The following is a 21,721-nucleotide window of genomic DNA, read 5'->3' as shown; positions in this document are numbered from 1 at the left end:
GGTGTTTGTTTTTGGGTCTCTTGTATTATGAAATGATACAATTGATCATCTCAACTCACAATATTTAATCATCAGGTCAATATGGAGAGGTGCTTCCTTCGGAACAGTTGAGCGGCTTTCCTAATCAGGAATTGCCAGAGTCTGATACTCTAATTCAACCTCATTTTGTGGGGTCGCGCCGAGGTACAACGGCAGGAACGGAGACGGATCACATGGCCGCAGCCAATTACGTGCTCTGAGGCATTGATACCCCTCAAGACTGTGTTTTGGTGAGGAGAGTGACTACTACTGAGACTAATCAATAACGTGAATTATCCGTTGAAATACATCAAATCTGTCATCATGTGCGACTTTTCGGAATATGGCCCCAAATCTGCTGAATGGCTTGCAGTAGAAGCGAGTCTCCCGCCTCCTCCAACTTTCGCGGATATCTATGAGAGACAGGCCGTAGTCAACAAAGGCCGAGAAGAGATATCTGCTAATGGCATGAAGGAGCTGGGTCACTTGGTCCGCATGAAAGACTACAGGATTCCTACGAGAGACAATTCTTTCATTGAAGCTCGAAGTTATAGGCCCGTCGATGCTGCGGATGATGCTCACCTACCGATTTACATCCACCTTCATGGCGGAGGATATTTATTCGGCACTCTCTCATCTGAAGATGCCATCTCCTCGCGGATTGCAATTGGTGCCAAAGTAACGGTTATCAATGTGAACTACCGCCACACGCCGGATCATACTTTCCCTACAGCTTGGAATGACGTTGAAGATGCCTTCTACTGGGTACACGATCATATCGACGAGCTTCAAGGCAAATCTGACCAGGTTGTCATTGGAGGGATCAGCGCTGGTGCTCAGTTGGCAGCAGCCCTGACTCTGAGACAGAACATCTCTGCGCCAGATATCCGACATTATCCCAAGATTGCTGGGCAGATTCTGATGATCCCGGCCTTGGTTCATCCTGATCATTATCAGTCACAACTTGACCAACTCACGAGTCCCTTGGTGTCTTCATATGTTCAGAATGAAGATGCACCGATCCTTCCAAAAAAGGTCATCGATTTCTTTACTGGAATGCTGAAGTTTCCGGTCCCTTTTCCAGATGCTGAGGATTTCCGAGCAAACACTGGAAATGCATCGGCTTCTCAGGTGAAGGGTCTTCCTCCCACTGTCTTTGGAATTGCCGGTGCCGATCCTCTGCGGGATGAAGGACTCTTGTATGGCAAGAAGCTTGCCGAGGCAGGGTAAGTCAGCAGTCTCTTACTTTGATATCAGTGAAACGACTGACATGAAACGATAACAGTGTCCCCACGGATATTCATGTCTTCAAAGGGTTGCCTCATGGCTTTCGTAGATATGGGACTCAGTTGACTGAGTCGAAGAGATGGGATAGAGTTATGGAGGAGGGGATTATTTGGGCACTCTCAAACCCTAAGGCTAGGTCGTTTGATGTTAAAACCGCTTAGCCAGCACATCTCGTCTACCATAACCTTGAGGGCCTCGGAAATCTGAACTGGATGATAAGATAGGCGATAGATAATTTTCCAATACTTTGTAAACTGATTATAAGATGTCGTAAAATACTCTAAGTTCTCCTAAAGCATCCTAAATTTCCCCAAGTTTAGTAGGTGTTTTAGATGCCATCTACCCATCATCAACTTGAAAATAAAGCTACTCAACTAACCAAATTCTCTATAGCATCTATCAGGCCTCGATATCATCAAAATGTAACATATCATAATAACATTCAAATTCTATTAGACTCTATCCTCAAGCGTATGTCAACACAAAGTCTGAATAATCCCTTCCCTTGACCTCATCGCACCTCTTTCGATACCCTGGGGCAGGGCCATTATATCTCGTCATGGATCTCTTCTGCTTATGAGCCAAGTTTTTGTTGACCCCTGTCATCCATGAGTCAACTTCATTAGCTAGTAGGCCCTTTCCGCACTCATGCACATGTTGAGTCCATTCCTCCATTCCCTTGTCAGTTGCTTCAGCGCTGATGATCTTATTGTCACGAGCATATCGGATAAACTCGGCAACCCAGTTCGCTGCATACTCAATGGACCTGAACGGTTGGTTAGTGCTGATAGTAGTGAAAAAGGGTGATGGCCATACCTAGGAATGTTTCCAAACATCTGATGAGGACCCATAATCATAAACATGTTAGGAAAGTCCTGAACTGTAAGTCCCAAGAACGTCCTGATACCCTCAGCCCAGACATCCTTCAGCTTCGTTCCATTTCGGCCTTCAATATCAACTGCGTTGAAAGAACCAGTGACAGCGTCAAAACCAGTAGCGTAGATAAGAACATCAAGCTCATAAAACGCATCTCCCGTCTGAACGCCAGTCTCTGTGATTTGAGAAATCGGGTCTTCCCTAATATCAACCAACTTGACATTTGACTGATTGAAAACCTCAAAGTAACCACTCTCAAGAGGGACTCTCCTTGTACCGAAGCCATGATTCTTGGGAATCAACTTCTCAGCCACTTCCGGGTCATTGATTCTTGCACGAATCTTATCAGCGTGGAACTTGCTGTAAAGCTCGTTTGCCTTGTGGTCTGTGAAGACATCTGAAGAGACACTGAGAACCTTTGCAAAGCCGGGTTCGGCGTATAGCTTCTCCCACTGCTCTTGACGCTCCTCTTCTGTCATAGAGAAGACACTCCTGCTATCGCCAACGTGAATGAAGCATGCGTATGATTCGGCACATTTTCGGAAGATTTCTGGGTATCTTGTGCGGATCTCATCCATCTCTTCTGGGCTGATTTTCTTGTTTCGCAGTGGAGCTGTCCAGTTTGGTGTCCTTTGGAACACTGTTAAGTGCCCGACCTTGTCTGAGATGGCTTGTATGGTCTGAATAGCTGTTGCGCCGGTACCGACAATTCCAACTCGCTTGCCGTTGAGAGCGGAAGCATCACTTGGCCATCTGGCTGTATGCCAGGCTTGTCCCTTGAAGTTTTGTACACCGGGAATGTTTGGCAAAGTCGGTTGGTTGAGAATGCCCATGGCGGTGATGAGGTATCGACATGTATATTGCTCGCCATCCTCTGTCTCCAACAGCCACGATGATGTATCTTCTTGAAACCTTGCCGATTTCACACGCGTGTTGAATTGCATATCACGCTTCAAGTCAAACTTGTCTGTGAGATACTGGATGTACCGAAGCGTTTCTGGTTGAGGAGCAAAGTGCTCGGTCCAATTCCACTCATCGAGAACTTCTTGTGAGAATGAGAAGATGTATGAGTAGCTCTCTGAATCAAACCGAGCACCAGGATACCTATTCCAGAACCAAGTTCCGCCCTCCCCGGAACCAGCTTCGATAACTCGTGTCTTCAAGCCAAGTTCCCGCATGCGGTACAGGCTAAGAATACCACTGAGTCCAGCACCGATGATAAGGACATCATAGTCTAAGTTGCTGTCTGGTGATCCAAACGCATCACCGCGAATTGGTTGTGCTGAAGGCATTGCGAAGTTGTGTAACGATGATAATAGGGTGGTTGCCAGATAGAGAAGTGGCGCTGTGGTGAGGTATGACAAAGTTTTAAAGATCGATGAAGCCTGCAGCACAATTGGTATCAAGAAGGTTACGTCCGGCGAGTCGATTTATGCCCGCGGGCCTATTCTCTTCTGTATGCATTCCAGGGAGTCCTTGTTCAACCCCGCACATCCGGGGATGATGGAACTGGGGTATCGTGTAACCGAGAGCTAGACTTGAGGCTATCCCCGCCTTTCCGAAATAGGATAACCAGTCATTGCCGAGTCATTTGGTACCGCGTAGCGCTAGCCAAAGGGCGTCCGATGCTCGGACACGGGGTTGATAAGAAACCGAAGTTGTTGAATGAATGGCTTGCCAAGACAGTAGAGTCATAAGCTAAAGGGAGCTTGTGACACCTGTCAGAATTAGCAGATTTCAAGCCGGCAATCCAGATAAAAGTTGCCCGGTACTGAGTAAACGAAGGCTACTTCACGGTGACTTCTCAAATAAAGATAGCTCGAAATACAGTCGAATTCAACTATTCACTCAATGGCCCTAGTTAAGCTGCTATGATCTAGTCTTTTCGTCCATGCCCTTTCGGCTTTCCAGTAAGCCCTCAGATTCCCAGTATTTCTCCAGATCGCGTAAGAAAGCCCACTTCAACCCCTTTCCAAATCCTCTTTCCTTCCAATCATTCAGACTCTTCGGAAAGTGAGGAACTCCATCGCGGACAGTGGAGTCATGAGCAACAACCACGAAGATATTCTCGTTACAGTCTAGTTCCTGCAGCTGCTTGGTAGTCTTGGAAGCAAGTTCTAGATCCAAGCCAAACGTCAAGTCAAAGAGGGTATCAGTTGGTGCCCTTCCTCGTGATTTTTGCAGCCTTGCAAAAGCTTCGCCGGGGCAGAGAACTCCATCTTCATCTGGATGGCATGGATGAGGGCTGATGGTATCTGGTACTGGAAGAAACTTGGAAGGCCGAAAGATACCTGCGTAGTGACAGACATCTCCCCCCATCAGAATGAAAGTATCTGGGGAAGTTGTAGTCCGTGCTAGGCCACATAGGTGGCCAACGGCATGACCGGGACTGTCGAGGAGATAGAATGAACCGTCTCCAAAATAGTCAAACGCGGGGAACTGACCAATCCTGAGAGAGTCTGGGCCTTGGAAACTAATCTCACGCAGATTACGATTCCTGCCAATGGTAAGCTTTCGTCATCCACATGTTTTAGAACTATACATACGCGTAGTCGCTCTCTTGGATGGGTGATTCTGGGTTTGCCGGTGCTCCTGGTAGCATTGCATCTTTGAAGCCCGGCCCAACGACAAGATCTGTGAGATGAGGGAAGCTGGAAGGATCGCCGATGTGATCCCAATGCCAATGACTGGAAGCTTTAGTAACTATCAGCAGGTTCTCCTAGGTTGCTCAACTAACCTCCATATCACGGCTTCAATCTCAGCCAAGGGGACACCATTATCCTGCAAGATGTCTGCCACATTCCCCGCTACTTCGATAGTGTACTTGGTAGTCGGTAAATACTTGACAATAGACGGTGAGTAATTGTTGTAGTCTTTTCGAATTCCTAGGTCAAACACTAGCTTCCTCCCAGACTGGTGCTCAATAAGGAATGATAACGAAGGAGAACTCTTGAATGTTTCAAGGCCAGGAACAGCTGGTGCCATAAACCTCTCAAGAATAGCTGGACCAAAGTTGACAGGATTAATGAGCTTGACGGCTTTGATAGCCTCTCCGGGAGGAATCTCAAGTTGCGGTGCTGTCTCCATGCTGTCTTTGACACTTTGTTGTTGGTGACTTAGGATATTGCTAGACCGAGACAAACTTGTTGCTTTTTTCTAATAGTTTAACTTAAATGTTCTTAGGCTGGTAACCCCACGTTAAGTCAAGATCAGAGTGGCACAGATGACTAGAAGATTTTGAACTGTACAAGCTCACGCGTCAAGAAGTTGTCACCCCGCAACAATAGCGTCGGGCCCAGGCCATCGGCACAATGATCGGCAAACCAAAAGCAGAAAAGCCTGCCAAGCCCATCCAGCACAAACAATCCACCCCGGACTCTACCCCAGAATTTTACCCCGTACCATCCAGCGTCAAAGCAAGATTCAATCAAGATAAGTATCGAGCTCCGATCCACTCGAAATGCTCCCTCATCATTATCATCATTCATCATTTGATCAACAATGTCTGATTCTGAAAAGGGCGCTGCTATCAATCATCGAGAGGAGGCAGACATGACTCCCAAGCAAGGAGTCGAGGTCGACACTGTCCATCAGGATGAGGCGATGAAAGTCCTTGAGGCCTATTCGGGTGATGAGGTCTGGACTGAGGCGGAGGAGAAGAAATTGCGCCGCAAGATTGATTGGAAGCTTATGCCTGTTCTTTGTGCTACATGTAAGCTGCATGATCGTCGAGCAGGGGATGCAAGCTAACGATGTACAGATGGACTGCAGTATTACGACAAGGCTATGTTATCTCAGGCTGTATGTATGGTATCTCCAAGCTTCATGCTGTTGCTAACATCTTTCTCTAAGGCCATATTCGGACTCAGAGAAGACCTCGGTCTCCTCGCTGGTGATCGATATTCCATGTCGGCTGCCATTTTCTATCTTGGTTTCATCATTGGAGCTTACCCGGCCATGATTCTCGCACAGCGATATCCCATCGAACGAGTTGCTTCCGGAATTGTTACACTCTGGGGTGTCTGCCTCATCCTGACTGTGGTTTGCAAGGATTACAAGACACTCTATACTCAGCGGTTCTTCCTTGGCTTGTTGGAGTCAGGTATCAGCCCCATGTTTATGATGATTGTCGTAAGTCTGCCTGTCTCATACACGTTGAGTCCTTACTTAGTCTTTTTAGGGAAGTTTCTACAAGAAGAACGAACAGGCCATGCGCATGGGTATCTGGTACTCTTGCACCGGATACGTGTCCATCATATCTCCGACTATCAACTACGGATTCGGTCAGATCAACGGAGGAGTATCCTCTTGGCGATACATGTACTACTTCTCTGGTGCTCTCACCATCGTCTGGGGCATTATCCTCGTCTTCGTCCTCCCTCCCGATCCTGTCCGCGCCAAGGGCTTCAATGAGAGAGAAAGATACATTCTTGTTGCGCGTCTCAAGACCAACAACTCTGGTGTCCGCAACACTCATCTCAAGGTCGCTCAGATTTGGGAGCTCCTGCTTGACCCCAAGTTCTGGACCGTCTTCTCCATTGCTTTCTTGTCTATGATTGCCAATGCCCCCATCTCAACTTTCGTTCCTATCATCATCCATGGTTTCGGCTTCAGCACCCTCAACTCGCTGTTGCTCATGATGCCTTGTGGCGCATATGCTGGAACACTTCAGCTTCTGTTCCCTTATCTAGCCTACAAGTACAGAAACAACAGGTCCTATCTGGTCTTTATTGCTCAGATGGGCACTGTCCTCGCCGCTTTGTTGCTTTGGCTTCTTCCACTCTCAGCTACGGGAGCCCTCTTATTCGCCGTATATATTTTGCCATCCGTTGGCGGTGGATATGCTGTTCTTATGGGCCATCAGATCGCCAACACTGCGGGATACACCAAGCGATCCGTCGCCTCGTCTGGTCTCTACATTGGCTACTGTCTCGGTAACTTTGTTGGTCCGCTCTGCTTCAAGAAAGGAGACGCACCTCGCTTTGAACCTGGTTTCATTGTCGTCGTCGTTACTTCCATCATTGCCGGCCTCCTTGCTCTTGTCTACCGTGGCCTATGCATGTGGTCCAACAGCAAGCGTGACAAGTCTGGTACCACTGAAGGATTCGATCATGCCTATGAGGATGACCTCACTGACAAGAAGGTAAGTCGTCTGCCGTCACTCATGGGTCTACGTACTAACAATTCAGAACATGCAATTCCGCTACATTCTGTAGATGTCACAGTTGACAGGTTTTTATCGAGTTTGGCTCGGAATGGATATAGTCTTGGTTTAGTAGTCTATGAACTTTAATACAAGCTTTGAATGGGTTAAATTTTGATCAGTATTCCAACATTCCCATGAAATAACACATAGCATGCTGCTATCTCCTGTAACGAAGTGAAAATGGTGTGAAGTACTCAGCTGCCCAGATCTATCTCACCGAGTAGTGAGAAGTCAATGGTTTCAATATCGCCGCAAGGGCTTACCCTGAAGCAGCATTGAAATCTGGATAATGACCTAAACTTGGTATATGATTCCCTAAATAATTATAATACTTAGTAAGTAACTTCCTAAATATTCAAAAGATTTATAATTTATGCCAGAACTTAGGCCCAAGTAGAATAAACTCATCAAAACTGAAGGAAATGGTTGCTCTTCCCACGGAGTTATGGAAGGACGCGTCAAACCCCGCGTGGGTGAAAAATACGCCGAACTTAACTTAATCTTTAGCGGAGCAAACTCGCTACAGGCGTTAGCCCCTGCTAAAACCATCGGATCTCCCCCCCGATTGCAACCTGAACCACGACCTCGGCTTCTAAATCTGGGGTTAGTCTGGGGCCAGAGTTAATCTCGCCTTGAGCCTGCATCGGCATTCAACCTCCTCACGTAACCTCTCACAACAACCACACTCTCTCATCCGGCAATGACTGAACTCGTCGGCAATTGGCTCCACTTCAGTGCTCGACAGCCGAAACGAAAGCGCGCTGAAGTTGTTTGTTTCTTTTGCCATTCTAAGAAGATCAAGTGCGATTTGCAGGTCAGTCCCCGCGCTCGTTGACGGGCCGGGCTTTGAGCTGACGGTATGCCAGAGCCGGACGTCGCAGGGGCAGGCGAAATGCTCCAATTGTGATAACCAAGATCAAGATTGTCACCTTCGGCCGTCGCGGAGGGGAAAGCAGCGTAGGAGAGCGTCTACACAGGCTGAGTGTGGCACTGAATGCGATACTATTGTCGCCGCAGGTAGGTAGCTCCATGGCATCACTTGGACTGTAGTAACACTGAGATTGAAGGCGAAGATGTGGGCGAGAGCAACCCAGAACCGCCTGATGCAACAGAAATCGATTTTGACGATAATGTAATTGACCCAGGCATGGGTGACACGCCAGCGCCAGTGCAAGCGACACCAATTCACGTCGCGTTCAACATACCATCAACTGAGCGCGCTCCCGATGCTGCGATCAATCACCCGACCAAGTCAAGCACGTCGCCAACAGAAGGCGCTGGTCGCAGTCATGCTGGAGATGTTGATACCGGCTTCCTTCAGATCTACGGACCTGAGAATCAGCTTGAAGCAGAGCAGCAGGAACTCGTCGCCAATCTCGAGCTTCGCAATCCGGCGTCGGACCCTCGGCAACAAGAACTGCAGCAGAGCTTCTCAGAAACATACTTTGAGTACTGCTATCCATGGTGTCCTGTCCTCGATCACGATACGCTCGACTCTGAGCTTGCGCGATCACCTATGCTTGCGAATGCCCTTGCGCTCGCTGCGAGTCACATTCAACCGCCTTTGATACCCCACCAAGGACCGGCTGCGTATTATGAGAAAGCGCGGATAATGTTTTACATGGATGAAGAACCGGACATACTCACGTCTCTAAAGGCTGTCTCCCTATTCTACTGGTGGGCACCTCGTTCACCCGCGACGGCACATCGGCATGCAAGCTGGTGGTGGACCAGCGTTATAATACGACATGCACAGCAGATGAACATTCACCGTGAGCCGAAACAGGGGAGCGTGGCTTCGAGCGCACTTCACCTGAGTTTGCGGCGGCGATTATGGTGGACTGTCTTTGTAAGTTCTAATGGACCTGCAGTTTGAGGCGTACTGACATGTTCTAGGCACGAGAGCGATTAACGTCTCTTTGCCAAAGCAAACCGTGCATCATAAACCCTGAAGACATGACGATCCAAGAAGTCCAACCGTCAGATTTCCCGAGCGATCCGGCGTCACAGAAGAAAGGTCGAATATTCAAGCACTGGGTTCGCCTTGCCGGTATAATGGGCAAAGTGTCCCAGGCACTATCCAAGTCAGTGGACTCGCCTCCGGAAACGGCGACTTTTCCTACAGAGCTTAGACAAGAGCTCGTCGCGTGGGTCCAATCGCTACCTCCAGATCTTCAGCTACCGATTGGTTCGAGTCGAACAGAAGGCTTCGACAGGGATGTTCATCAATTGCATCTCCCATACCTGACAACGATTATTGTGATGCATTTACAAAGGACAACACCAGACCTGCCGCAAGCTCTGCCACCCGCCATCTTAGCGGCCTCATGTATCGCAAGAATTCTCAGAGACATCTTGTCGCGCGGCAATGCGCGATTTCTCATGGCGATTACCTGCTGGTATTCCGGCACAGCATTTATCGCGTTGTTACAAGCAAGCCGGATCAAGCAATTCTCTCAAGAAGCAGAAGAGGGCCTGGACATTCTGGACCAAGCAGTCGGACAGCTCCAGCAAATGTGGGCTTCTGCAAATATTATACGACAAGGCTTCGAACGACTACGGGCCCTACCTCGAAGTATGATGCATGCTGGTAAAGGCAGAGCGGCAGGGTCCAATGGCTCTGGGGACGCACCGTCGAGTGACTTTGACTGGAAGCTTCTGTTTCCGTTTGTGACGAGATCCACGAGTCGGATTGCGGATTGTTTGCTTGCTGATGATGAGTTTGGAACTACGGCGACCGCACTACCATCGCCCGAGAATGCAGTGTTTCATGAAGACCTGCTCAATCGGTATCATGATTTGCTTGAGCCGTTTGTTGATTACAACTTTGACTTTTCAAATATTAATCTTGATATCCTATAGTAATGTAAAGATATTTGATGCAAGCAAGTAAAGTCGTGTGGCAATTGGTCTGTTCCTTGCCGTTATGCTTTGTTTGCTGAGTCTGTTATAACAACTCTCTGAACACTTACAATCTCAATACCAGAATATACGCAAACTCAATGGCAATCTTGACATGGGGATCTATTTGAGAATTTATAATTATAGATCTAATACTATCTTACTTTGAAATACTATAAATGGTATCGTTCTCAATCAAGCCTCAACACCGAAGCGTTTCAGCCTTCTCTACATACCAGGATAAATCGCTCTTCGGATCAAACTCAAACTCGGTGAACCCATTACCCATGAATCTAAACGGATTCGCCGTGTTGTACTCAATCTCAAAGTCCTCCGCGCGAATATTCTCCAGCATGCGATTGAATAGATGCGCACTTCCACCAAACAGGGCCGTAACACGGCCGTCAACCTTGCCTCGCTTGTACCAACTCGTACAGCCTCCACTCCAGACAAGTGTCTTGTGGACTTGATCGCAGTACTTGATGAAGGCGTCGACCTTTTCCTTCTTGGGGACGACGTACTTGATGTCTTCGGTGGACATCTTCTTGATCCACTTGACGAAGTAGTCGCCTGTCCAGTTGAGGGACTCGACGAGGGAGCCGTGACCGCCTAGGCAGTTGGGACCCATCATCATGAAGTAGTTTGGCATGGAGGGGACGGCGACGGAGATGTATGCTTCTGGGTCCTCTTTCCATTGCTCGCGGAGATCAATGTTGTTTAGACCGACAATGGGATAGCGGGGACGGAAGGATACGTCGAAGCCAGTGGCGTATACGACTGACGAGTGGTTAGCATGTTACTCGGATGTGAGAGCGTGAGGAACTACTTACTGACGTCGAACTCATGTTCCTTGCCATCAGCAGTCTTGAGGCCCTTCTTCGTCACTTGTGTGATTGGGCTGTCTGTCAAATGACAGTTCGGCCGCAAGAATGACTCGAGATATCCAGGACCAGGCGTAATACGACGACAGCCCAACTCCCACTTAGGAATAAGCTTTGAGCACAGCACAGGATCGTGACCAAGCTTCTCAGCCATTTGCTCCGCAGCCAGCTTCATACCGCGCTCATTGTTCTCGCCCTTTCGGAAGATGTAGAAAGACTTATTCGTGCGAGAAATAATACCCTTGCGGTGCTGGAGATGAAGCTCTGGGTCTTGGAAGCGTGCCTTGTCTTCCTCCGAATAGCGAGGATTTGGGTCGTCGTCCTCTCTGCCGAGATGCTTTGATGGTGGAGCACGGTAGTACACCCATGCTGGGCCTCGGACGAAGTTTGTGACTTCTGTTCCCGGCAGTTTTGCCATCTGCGGAACGATCTGGATCCCCGATGAACCGTTGCCAATGACAGCGATGCGCTTGCCAGAATAATCGTAAGAATGGTCCCAGCTGGCTGAGTGAGTGGTGTGGCCTTCAAAGTCCTTCAGGCCAGGGATCTTGGGCCACGATTCGTGACTGAGGAGTTAGTAATTGCGGTTGATAGACGGGGAGATTGGAGCTTACACTAGAACTCCTTGTGCTGAGATCAATACGTGACAGAACTCTTCTCGTTGGATACCCTCGTGCTCAACCGTGACCTTCCATTGACCTAGATCATCAAGCCACTCAGCGCCGATGACTCGAGTGTTGAGTTGCAAGTCACGGTCGAGATTCCACTTCTTGACCGTTGCCTTCATGTAAGACAAGATGTCACCACCACTAGCATAGAACCTCTCCCAGTTGGGATTGGGGTCAAATGGGAATGCCTAACACTGTAAGTACAATTCGTGATCATAGAAGGACAGACGTACGTAAATGTGACTCGGCACATCGCACTGAACACCAGGATAATTATTTGCCAGCCAAGTACCGCCAATATCACTGCGCGCCTCAAAGATAGTGTGATCAACAATGTCCTCCATCTCAGGGAAGCGATGTTGGAACTTGTGCGCCATCAAAAGACCAGAGAAGCCCGCGCCAATGGTAAAGACCTTGATCTTGCGTGGTGTGTAGGCATATTCTTGGGCCAGTGTAAACGGATCTGCTGTGTGACCGTTTGTATGGCCGTTGCTGAGTCCATTCTTGATGTCATCTAGCTTAGTGACAAGTTCTGGGAGCTCAGTTGCTGGCATTGAAGACAAGTCCTCGGCGGATTGCGCCTTGGTCTCTGGTGACTCAAAGGCAGGCATTGTGACTGGTGTTGAGGGTGGTCTTCTAGACTGCTCAAGATGTTTGTGAGAGTGAAGTGATGGTGAGGATGAGATTGGTCTTGTAAGTTGAGTCAGTTCAAGGTGTTGTTGAAGTACTCATGATGCTTAACAATAACGTAGGTAAAATAGCTGGTGTTGTCTTTGCCCCATCAGCTCTACCAGCACTAGTCTGGGCCGGCAAAGCCTCAATCAGGCCATCGCGTTAGCATCTCGTGCCTCTTGCGTGGTCATTGCCGAAGTCATCTCCCTCTTTGCCAACCATGCTCGGCAAAGTTGTTAGTGTTGTTTGATGAATGGCTATCCCGAAACGGTATTGCCGACTGTTAGTGGCCACCTGATGCTGAATGCGGGGTTACAGCGATATCGCACAGGGACCGAACCGGCCAAGATGCGCGACGCCGTAATAATATCTGCATACTTAGAGGGAGATAGGGAATAAGAATTGCATTTTGTCAATTTTAGCTCAAGTTTATCTGGTTTACCTAAACTTGTAAAGATCCTCTAAAATCTCGTCTGATTTGTTGCTCCACGAGATCATTGCCACCAATCCCAAGCCCACCAAGCTCACTTACACCATGGCTGTCAACCGCTATGCTTACAATGGTCCAATTGACCACACAATCGCCCCTCAACTCGAGAACATTCGAGGCAAGTCGGTGATTATCACAGGCGGTGCCAATGGCATGGGCGAAGCTTTCGTCAGAGACTTTGTCGCCGCTGGCGCCTGGGTAACATTCGCCGATGTCAATGAAGAGCGAGGCAAGATAGTTGAAGCAGAACTCAATGCCGACGGCCAAAAATGTGTCTTCATCAAGTGCGACATCAGAGACTGGGATCAACAAAAGGCCATGTTCGAAACGGCCAAAAGCCAAAGCCCAAGTAATTCGGTTGATGTTGTCATTGCAAATGCTGGCATTTCTCGCAGTTCGGGAGATAGCTTGTGGAATCTTGATGGTGTGTGCTCACTGAACCCTCTGAAAGTTTAGTGGAAGAGCCCTGAACTAATGGTACCTACAGACCCCAATGGAGAACCAACAAAGCCCGACCTGAACATTGTGAGGGTCAATATAGATGGAACTTGTACGTTGTCACCACTCACGCCACTACGCAAGCCGCGGTTAACACGTTTCTAGTTTACACGTGGAAGCTTGCAGTTCATTATTTCCGTCAGCAGCCAGTGAGCGAAGCAAGAGACCGCTGTTTCATCATCACAGGCTCGATGGTCGCCTGGATTGATAGCCCAGTAAGTCCCCGACAAAGCCCCGCTAGGCTTGGAGGGCGCGTCAACAACAGACTTCAAATCTGACTTATATGCGATAGGGCAACTGGGAGTATACTGGAACAAAGTATGCGCTGCGCGGCTTCATGAGAACAGTCCGAAGATCAAGTCACGAGCAGGCTATCCGCATAAACTACGTCGCGCCCTGCTGGATCAAGAGCGCCATTAGGACAGCGGAGTACGAGAAGTGGCTGGTCGACCGCGGTGTGGAGTTTGGTGAACAGAAAGATGTCTCCAGCTGCATGCTGAGAATCGCAACTGATAGAAGTATCAACGGTGAGTACAAGAGATCTCATTATTAGTCAGGTACTAATGACCATCACAGGTCGCTCGTTGATGATCACGCCCCGCTCCATCGCAAAGGAGGGCTTCGTAGATATTGACAGAGAGGATTACAAGGACACACCCGAAGATGAATATCTGAAAAAGGTTCAAGCATCACAGCTGGTAATTATTGAGGATAAATGGTTGGACTCATATAAAGTCCGAGTGTATAAAGAATAGCCACTGTCATGAGATGAAGTACAAAATTGATCGGAAAGATTGCGCCGAGAGAGGCAAAGTACGAAATATGCATATAAATGATAGTGCAGATGGTTCAAGACGACATGTTCTGGCCTTCTGTAAATCAGATGCAGCCCAACGTTCCTTTTTCTTCCTTACCATGAATGCCATCGTCTATGTGAGAGGCGAAGCGTTGACACAACGCGCGCCATCGTTTTGCGATGTCTTCGGGCCATTAATCACAAGAGATTTCTCTCCAGTCTATAAATGTTCGTTAGTAACCCACTGAATATCGCCTTCATTGTGACTTACCTCAACGTTGAATCGGTATATGACTCCAGACGTATTTTCCGAAGCATACATAAGCTTATTACCCACCGAATAAGCCGCTCCCCTGGTCCTCGAATTAGTTTCACACCGTGGTATGCAGTTCAAAGTACTTACCAAAGGTTATCACCTGCGATATGCCCGAAGTCCTTGATAATTTCCCACGTGAAAGTGTCGAGGCTCCATCTTGCCAGGACTGTCTTCGACGTGTTTCCTTGAAGAGCATAGAGATAACGACCTCCTCCAGGTACTGACACCCAGTCGGCGCAGTTATTTGCGGACGTTGCGGTTCCTTGTTGAAGAACCTTGCCATAGGTCGCAGATGTTGGGTTCACATCGATCTTCGCCCACGCCTTTCCATATGTCGAGATCCAGAAAATACCATCAGAATCGACATCTCCAGTGTTCCAAGCTGATTCTCTGTTAGCTACTGTCCTTTGACCCTTGTCAAGTCATGATGTCGATGGGGTTACTCACTTCCATCAATAAAGGTGTTCATCAGTGTGTATGATCCGGTGGAGCCAATCCGAATGACTTGGCTCTTGCCGGTTGCAATCTGGACAATGCCATAGATGAGATTATCCTTAATATTATAGCCAATAGGGTTGATGGTTCCGCCGTTGGTTGTACCTGAAGGGGCTCCCGGTCCAACATTTTGTGCTACCAGAGCGTTTACTCCTGTGACCAAGTTGAGCCTGTAGAGAGTTCGGACTTGGATCAAGTACCCTCCTTCATCACAGCTGAAAGCTGGAGGTGGTGCTGGGGTTTCCACGATCACAACACCTCCGTCGTCTGTGCCGGTCGGCTGAATGGTTGTGACAGCTCTGGCCGCATTGATGCTGGATGTTCCTGAGTACTGGCGATAGCTGGTGGATGGCTGAGGTGCAGGTGTCGCGATCACCACGATCGGTCCATCGTCTGTGCCTGTCGCTGAGATTGTAGTCACAGTGATTGCCCCGCTCAGACTTGAAGTACCAGTATACCGTCGCGTGCTCGTCACAGTCGCAGGCGGTGGAGTAGCAATGATAACTGTTCCTTCTTCACTGCCAGTAGGGGTGATAGTAGTTAGAGTCACTGGCCCAGTTAGGACAGAAGTTCCAGAATAACGTTGAGTAATGGTCACAGGAGGGGTCTCGACGACCACGGTCCCTGCTTCAGTTCCCGTCGGCGTTATCGTTGTAACAATGGTCGGGCCAGTCAGAACATCTGTCCCAGTCCAGAATCTTGTGATAGTTACTGGTGGTGTCGCTAGGATCACAGTACCTGGCTCAGTTCCGGTTGGTGTTACAGTTGTAAGTATAAGAGGACCAGTGAGTACTTCGGTTCCGGTGTAGAACTGTGTCACCGTAACAGGAGGGGTCTCATAGATGATGGTACCGTCCTCCGTGCCACTCGGTGTTATTGTTGTTATAGCTATTGGGCCTGTGATCACTGATGTACCAGTATAGAACCGTGTGACTCTCACAGGCGGTTTCTCAACTATAACGACGCCAGCTTCTGTACCAGTCGGGGTGATTGTAGTGACGGTAGTAAGCGTAGACAGGATCTCTGTACCTGTGTAGAATCTGGTGATTGTGATCGGAGGTGTTTCAATCACGACCACGCCCGGTTCTGTGTTTATGGGTGTAATGGTAGTTACAGTAATTGGGCCTGACAAGATCTCCGTGCCCGTGTAAAACCTCGTGCTTGTAATCGGAGGAGTCTCGACGATGATCGTGCCAGGATTATTGCCCGAAGGGGAGATCGTTGAGACCGTAGTTGGGCCTGTGAGAATATTTGATCCAGTATAAAATCGTGTCAGATAGACTGGAGGTGTCTCGATGACCACCGTACCCGACACAGTAGTCACAGTCGTTGGGCCGGATAGTACCTCTGTGCCTGTATATGGCCGCGTGATTGTTACAAGTGGTGTTTCGATAACAATAGTTGCCGGATCGTCAGGATCTGTTGGCTGAAGAGTTGTCACCGTGATAGCCCCGTTGATTGGGGAAGTCCCCGAGTATTGACGATAGCTGGTGACAGGCTGAGGTGAGGGAATACCGATTATTACAGTTCCATCCTCTGTCGCACTGGGCGTAATTGTAGTCAAGGTGACCGTTAAAGAGCCGGAGTATCTTTGAGTGATAGTGACTGGCGGTGTCTCAACCACGACAGTAGCAGGATCGCTCCCAGTCCCGTATAGAGTAGTCACAGTGATTGGGCCAGAGATTGGACTTGCTCCAGTATAAAACCGCGTTGAAAACACCGGCGGCGTGGCCATGACGATCGTGGCCGGAACCGACCCTGAAGCTGATATGGTGGAGATAGCTATTGGTCCTGTGATCAACGATGTTCCTGTATAGAGTTCGGTTACTGTAGTTGTCGAAAATGGCACATCTACATAGACAGTATCGGTGTCCCCAGGCATAGCGCCTGTTTGGGTGCTAGTCTCGCTGGTTGTCACGCCTCCGTACCTATAGATCGTCGCATATAGTTGCGGGAGGTCTACTAAGACAGAGGCAACCTCCCCGTCAATCGTAGGCATCTTAGTCGTGATGCTGCTGGCTGTCCCATACCTAGTCACAGTTGTATATGACTGTGGGAGATTGAAGATAACCGTAGCAACCTGGCCTTCAACAGACGCAGACTCAGTTGTAATACTGCTGATTGTCACGCTGCCCCATCTGGTTATTGTTGTGTAAGGTTGCGGAAGCCTTTCAAGCACCGTGATAGTTCCCCCGAGGCTCTGAGGTGTTTCTGTTACTGTCGAAGGAATTGAGACACCTCCCCAACTGGTTATCGTTGTATATGCCTGTGGTAGCTCTACAACAATCACCACCGGCCCGCCTGCGCTTATTGGCAACTCTGTGGTCATAGAGCTAACTGTGACACTTCCATATCGAGTCGTGGTCATATAGGCCTGTGTCTCCACTATGACTGTCCCTGGATTTGCCCCAGAATTAGGGATTGTGACTGTAGTTGGCGCGGTAAGAAGTCCCACGCCGGAATACAATCGGGTAATCGTGACTGTTTGTGGTGGAGCGGTTGCGATTATGACTGTGCCGGGAATTGATCCATCCGCGGGAACTGTAGAGATTGGCGTCGGCCCGGTTAACATAGCTGTGCCTGTCCAGAGTGTGGTGACCGTGACTGTCGCGTAGGGTCTTTTGATAACGACGACGTATGGCTCACCAGGTCTGGTGGTTGTCTCTGTGGTGGTCTCGTCCACACTAACACTTCCATACCGGGTCGTGGTTGTGTAGGGTTGGGGAGATTCTAACACGACAGTGACTGGATCTCCTGGGTTTACAGGACTCTGGGTCGTCGTTGATGGGACTGAGATTGAAGCTGCCCAGCGGGTTATTGTTGTGAAAGACTGTGGCCTATCAATGATCACACTCCAAGTCTCGGAGCTCCCAGCACTTTGAGTCCTCGTGGTGGAGGCTGTTCCATAGCGAGTAGTAGTAACGTATATCACAGGTTTCACGATGATAATCGATCCCGTTTGACCAGGAAGAGTCGGAGCCACCGTGGTAGAGTATGGCACAGAGACTGTGTGGTCGAAAGAGGTTGTGGTGACATAGGGTGTGATGCTTGGAGGGACGAAGACGACCACGGTTCTAGTCTGATCATCGGGCGAGTCTGGTTGCCTTGTGATAGTGCTGGTTGTACTGCCTGTCCAAGCGCTCGTCTCCGTAACATAATTGACAGGAACAGTTGGTAGGATTACCACGATCGTACCCGTTTGGCCGTCTTGGGTTGGGAACTGAGTAGTTCTTGATGTAGCAGTGCCTGTACCAGTCCTGGTTATTGTCACATAAGGTGTGGCGGAAGGAGGTAGCACGACGTATATAGTCCCCGTAGCGCCAGTCTCAGTTGGACTTCGAGTCGTCGTAAGAGTTCCAGTCTGTGTCCCACTGCCTGTGATCGTCGTAGTAACATACGGTGTTATGCTTGGGGGAACAAAGACAACGACAGTTCTGGTCTGACCTGGCGAGTCTGGTTGCTTGGTAGTGGTCGTCGTGGTGCTGCCACTCCAAGTTGTTGTTAAAGTGACATACTTAGCAGGAGCAGCAGGCTCCTCAATGATAACAGTACCCGTAGCGCCAGCCTGGGTTGGGGTTTCGGTGATAGTCCTGGTCACACTTCCAGAGCCAATGATTGTTGTGGTGATGTAATGGTCGATAACAGGAGGGACCATAACGATCACAGTCCCTGTATTCCCGGGGCCCGGCGTCTGAGTAACAGTCTGAGTGGTGCTGTCGCTTCCTGTGACCGTTGTTGTGGTCCAAGCAATCGCAGTAGGCGGCACCTCAACTAAAACCGTACCTAGCCTGCCGGAGCCAGATGGCATTTGAGTATATGTACGACTTGTCGAGTCTGTCCCAGCGTTGGTAATGGTGGTCCAGGAGGTGATCCATGGTATTTCGACCACAATAGTATCAGTTATATCATAGCCAGAGTGCTCTCTTGTGTAAGTTCTAGTAGTAGGACCAGAGCCAAAATTGGTTACAGTAACATAACGCATGGCTGGAACATCATGGTGTATTATTACCGTTTCTCCAGGCCCAGACGGATACTCAGTCCAGAGTCTTGTTGTAGAACCTGACCACACGCTGCTAGTATCAATGTAGCGAATACCAGCGGTTGGGAATAATATGTGCTTTGTACCAGTGCCTCCGGGGCCGGTTGGAGGAATAGTCACTGTCCGTTTTGTGGAGCCCGTCCAATACTCGCTGGTGACAACGTAGTGGAGAAAATCTTCAGGATACTGTACTACTACAGTGCCAGTAGTATCAGCATCAGACGGAAGTATCGTTGTAGTTTTTGCTGTTGATCCTGTCCAATATTCGGTGACAGTAACAAAAGGAGTAACATCTGGTGAAACGACTGTTTGATCAGAAGCAGAGACAGTGGAGCTTCGACGGCTAGTTACTGTAACGTAAGTCTCTGCATCAGCTGGGACTTGCACTATTACAGTCCCTTCTTCATTCGGGTCAGAGGGCTTCTTTGTAATCGTTGTAGTTTCCGATTCATCCCATGTTCTCGTCGTGATTGTATACTTATATGGGGTCAATACTATCACGAGCCCCGTTTCTCCGGGGGATTCTGGCTCCTCTCTAATAGTTATTGGAGAGTCGATATCACTGCCACGGATTGTAGTCGCCATAGGGTTAGGAAGGTCAATGATGACCCATCCTGAAGAGGAGCCTTCTGCGAACCGAGTAGTTGTTTCTGGTGCTGTCACCTCCCCGTATCGAGTGGTATAAATGAGGCGAGTGTTGATTGGTGGTAGCTCAACAACGACAGTCCAATCGTCGCCCGAACGGGTAGGAGATATTGTATGGGTAACGGGTTGAGTTACCGAACCGACATGAGACACGGTAGCCCAGCGTACGGGAGGGACCTGAACGATCACCACACCCGTTCCGTCCGGGCTGTTTGGTGGAATGGTTTTCGTCACTGGTGCGGTGAGTGATGATGCAACTTGGGTGATAGTATTGTAGTCTGCGTCAGTGATCGGGATTTCAACGACCACTTCACCATCTTTACCAGGCCCATTTGGAGTCTCAGTGTACGTCTTCGGAGTTGAGCCAGTCCCGAAACGCGTGACGGTGTTATATCTGCCCAGCGGGGCGGGTGTGTCAACGTAGACGATCCCCACATCCCCTGGGTGTTTGGGCGGCTGCGTCGAGGTCACGGTCCCAGTACCAGTCCCAGCACGAGTGACAGTTGCATATAGTACGGGGTCTGAAGGCAAAATTACGAAGACAGTACCAGTGCCCCCCGAGCTACGTGCAGGCTCTGTCGACGTGACCGGGGTAGACACGCTACCAGTACGGGTGACTGTTGTATACGCAGGCGTAGACTCTGGAACCTCGATGATGATGGTGCTGACACCGCCTGAAATATCTGGCTGGATTGTGCGCGTGACTGGAGACTGAATGTCCTTTGTTTGGGTGATGGTTGTTGCTTTTGGCTGCCCAACAACAATTGTAGTTCGGTCGTCGACATGAACGACCTTAGTAACAGGGTCTCCATTGCTCCCTCTCTCCGTGATAGTGGTGTAATATCCCATACCAACGGTTTGTATCTCGGGATCGCCCACTTGGACGGTCCCTGTGCGATCAACTTCAACGCCTTCTGTGCGAGTTCTGTACTCAGGCTCTTCAACGATCACAGTAGTCGGATCGCCAGGTTGATCAGGAGTCAGTGTCCGGGTCCTCGCAGTTGTCAATGAAGAGATGATCGAAGTGATTGTGGTTAGAGGGGTTCTCTTTATGACAGTCCCAACCGGTGGTGTTCCCTGCGGTGCGATCGTGTACGTAGAAGGAGGTCCAACTCCAAAAACGGCTGTTGTGATGTAGGAAGCTTCATGAGGTATAAGAAATGTACTGTAGCTATCAGTTTTCTGTGTACGAGCAGTAAGTTAAACACCAACCTGGCTAATGTTGTGTCAAATGTGATTGAGCCGTCTACAACCTTGATTGGCTGGATCTCGGCACGTTTCTCGCCATTGGGACAATCAACAACTGGATCCCAGGCAGATGCGAAAGCAAACAGCACGAAAAGAACTCCATAACACGTCAATTTAGGCGCGCGCATGGATTTAAGCATATTGTTTAAATGGAATAAGGTGTTGTACCTGCCGCGAGACAGATTGGAGGAAAACATGTCACGTGCGAGTGCCAATCACGGAGCAAACGAGGAAGGAGCGCCCTGCTATATATTTAACTGCTAACTACGGAAGGAACGCATAATAAATTGAAGAAAGTGATCAACATGCAAGCAGAGTTTACGGGTATTAATATGGAAAGATCGATTCTGCTAAGCCTTGGCATTCCGATTGCGTTCAGATGTACTGTGGCGTTGATGGTTCTGGCCTAGACCTCGCTGACAGATATGAAGATCAAACACAAGCGCCATCTGCGTTCTGGAAGGCTGACTGTGGAGTAATTAGAGTGGCATGATTCTAGATCTCAAGAAGGCGCTTGCTTTAAGACAAAAGCAGGGTCTTCCCGCCACAAGGCTCCAAGTTCCTGGATCGCTAAACTCTCTTACGGCTTTGATGCGAATTCGCTTATCGCCGGACACCAACTAGCTGGTTCCTTGGCTATACATTTCCCTGGATTTTCAATATTTCAAAACATTCCAGGTCGACC

At 49.0% G+C, this 21,721-nt stretch overlaps 8 protein-coding genes across 8 annotated transcripts; 4 read left to right on the top strand and 4 right to left on the bottom strand.

Annotated features, from left to right (window-relative positions):
* Positions 1-342: 342 nt before the first annotated feature.
* On the top strand, positions 343-1,466 carry FSUBG_2235 (lipase esterase; the record flags this gene model as incomplete). Its single annotated transcript, XM_036679987.1, has 2 exons — positions 343-1,244; positions 1,304-1,466. The coding sequence occupies 2 exons, from the start codon at positions 343-345 to the stop codon at positions 1,464-1,466; spliced, it is 1,065 nt and encodes a 354-aa protein (XP_036542156.1).
* Positions 1,467-1,770: 304 nt separating this feature from the next.
* FSUBG_2234 (phenylacetone monooxygenase) lies at positions 1,771-3,473 on the bottom strand (the record flags this gene model as incomplete). Its single annotated transcript, XM_036679986.1, has 2 exons — positions 1,771-2,071; positions 2,122-3,473. 2 exons carry the CDS (start codon positions 3,471-3,473, stop codon positions 1,771-1,773), a joined length of 1,653 nt encoding a protein of 550 aa, XP_036542155.1.
* Positions 3,474-4,050: 577 nt separating this feature from the next.
* FSUBG_2233 (uncharacterized protein) lies at positions 4,051-5,268 on the bottom strand (the record flags this gene model as incomplete). The annotated part of the gene is made up of 3 exons (XM_036679985.1): positions 4,051-4,678; positions 4,728-4,868; positions 4,919-5,268. The coding sequence occupies 3 exons, from the start codon at positions 5,266-5,268 to the stop codon at positions 4,051-4,053; spliced, it is 1,119 nt and encodes a 372-aa protein (XP_036542154.1).
* A 414-nt stretch (positions 5,269-5,682) lies between these two features.
* On the top strand, positions 5,683-7,397 carry FSUBG_2232 (allantoate permease; the record flags this gene model as incomplete). The annotated part of the gene is made up of 5 exons (XM_036679984.1): positions 5,683-5,893; positions 5,942-5,982; positions 6,034-6,312; positions 6,362-7,324; positions 7,371-7,397. The coding sequence occupies 5 exons, from the start codon at positions 5,683-5,685 to the stop codon at positions 7,395-7,397; spliced, it is 1,521 nt and encodes a 506-aa protein (XP_036542153.1).
* A 690-nt stretch (positions 7,398-8,087) lies between these two features.
* On the top strand, positions 8,088-10,249 carry FSUBG_2231 (cutinase transcription factor 1 beta; the record flags this gene model as incomplete). The annotated part of the gene is made up of 4 exons (XM_036679983.1): positions 8,088-8,201; positions 8,365-8,404; positions 8,455-9,236; positions 9,284-10,249. 4 exons carry the CDS (start codon positions 8,088-8,090, stop codon positions 10,247-10,249), a joined length of 1,902 nt encoding a protein of 633 aa, XP_036542152.1.
* Positions 10,250-10,448: 199 nt separating this feature from the next.
* Positions 10,449-12,448, bottom strand: FSUBG_2230 (uncharacterized protein; the record flags this gene model as incomplete). The annotated part of the gene is made up of 5 exons (XM_036679982.1): positions 10,449-10,461; positions 10,525-11,065; positions 11,119-11,735; positions 11,784-12,025; positions 12,071-12,448. 5 exons carry the CDS (start codon positions 12,446-12,448, stop codon positions 10,449-10,451), a joined length of 1,791 nt encoding a protein of 596 aa, XP_036542151.1.
* Positions 12,449-13,044: 596 nt separating this feature from the next.
* FSUBG_2229 (short-chain alcohol dehydrogenase) lies at positions 13,045-14,252 on the top strand (the record flags this gene model as incomplete). Its single annotated transcript, XM_036679980.1, has 5 exons — positions 13,045-13,423; positions 13,487-13,549; positions 13,603-13,712; positions 13,790-14,024; positions 14,074-14,252. 5 exons carry the CDS (start codon positions 13,045-13,047, stop codon positions 14,250-14,252), a joined length of 966 nt encoding a protein of 321 aa, XP_036542150.1.
* A 174-nt stretch (positions 14,253-14,426) lies between these two features.
* FSUBG_2228 (agglutinin 2) lies at positions 14,427-21,176 on the bottom strand (the record flags this gene model as incomplete). Its single annotated transcript, XM_036679979.1, has 6 exons — positions 14,427-14,513; positions 14,565-14,646; positions 14,697-14,991; positions 15,057-17,032; positions 17,135-20,953; positions 21,001-21,176. The coding sequence occupies 6 exons, from the start codon at positions 21,174-21,176 to the stop codon at positions 14,427-14,429; spliced, it is 6,435 nt and encodes a 2,144-aa protein (XP_036542149.1).
* Positions 21,177-21,721: the final 545 nt, after the last annotated feature.

Source organism: Fusarium subglutinans (genome assembly GCF_013396075.1).
Source record: "Fusarium subglutinans strain NRRL 66333 chromosome Unknown NRRL66333_c0000019, whole genome shotgun sequence".
Lineage (NCBI taxonomy): Eukaryota > Fungi > Ascomycota > Sordariomycetes > Hypocreales > Nectriaceae > Fusarium > Fusarium subglutinans.
The sequence above is the reverse complement of the archived record's forward strand: the minus strand, read 5'-3'. Positions and strand labels throughout refer to the sequence as shown.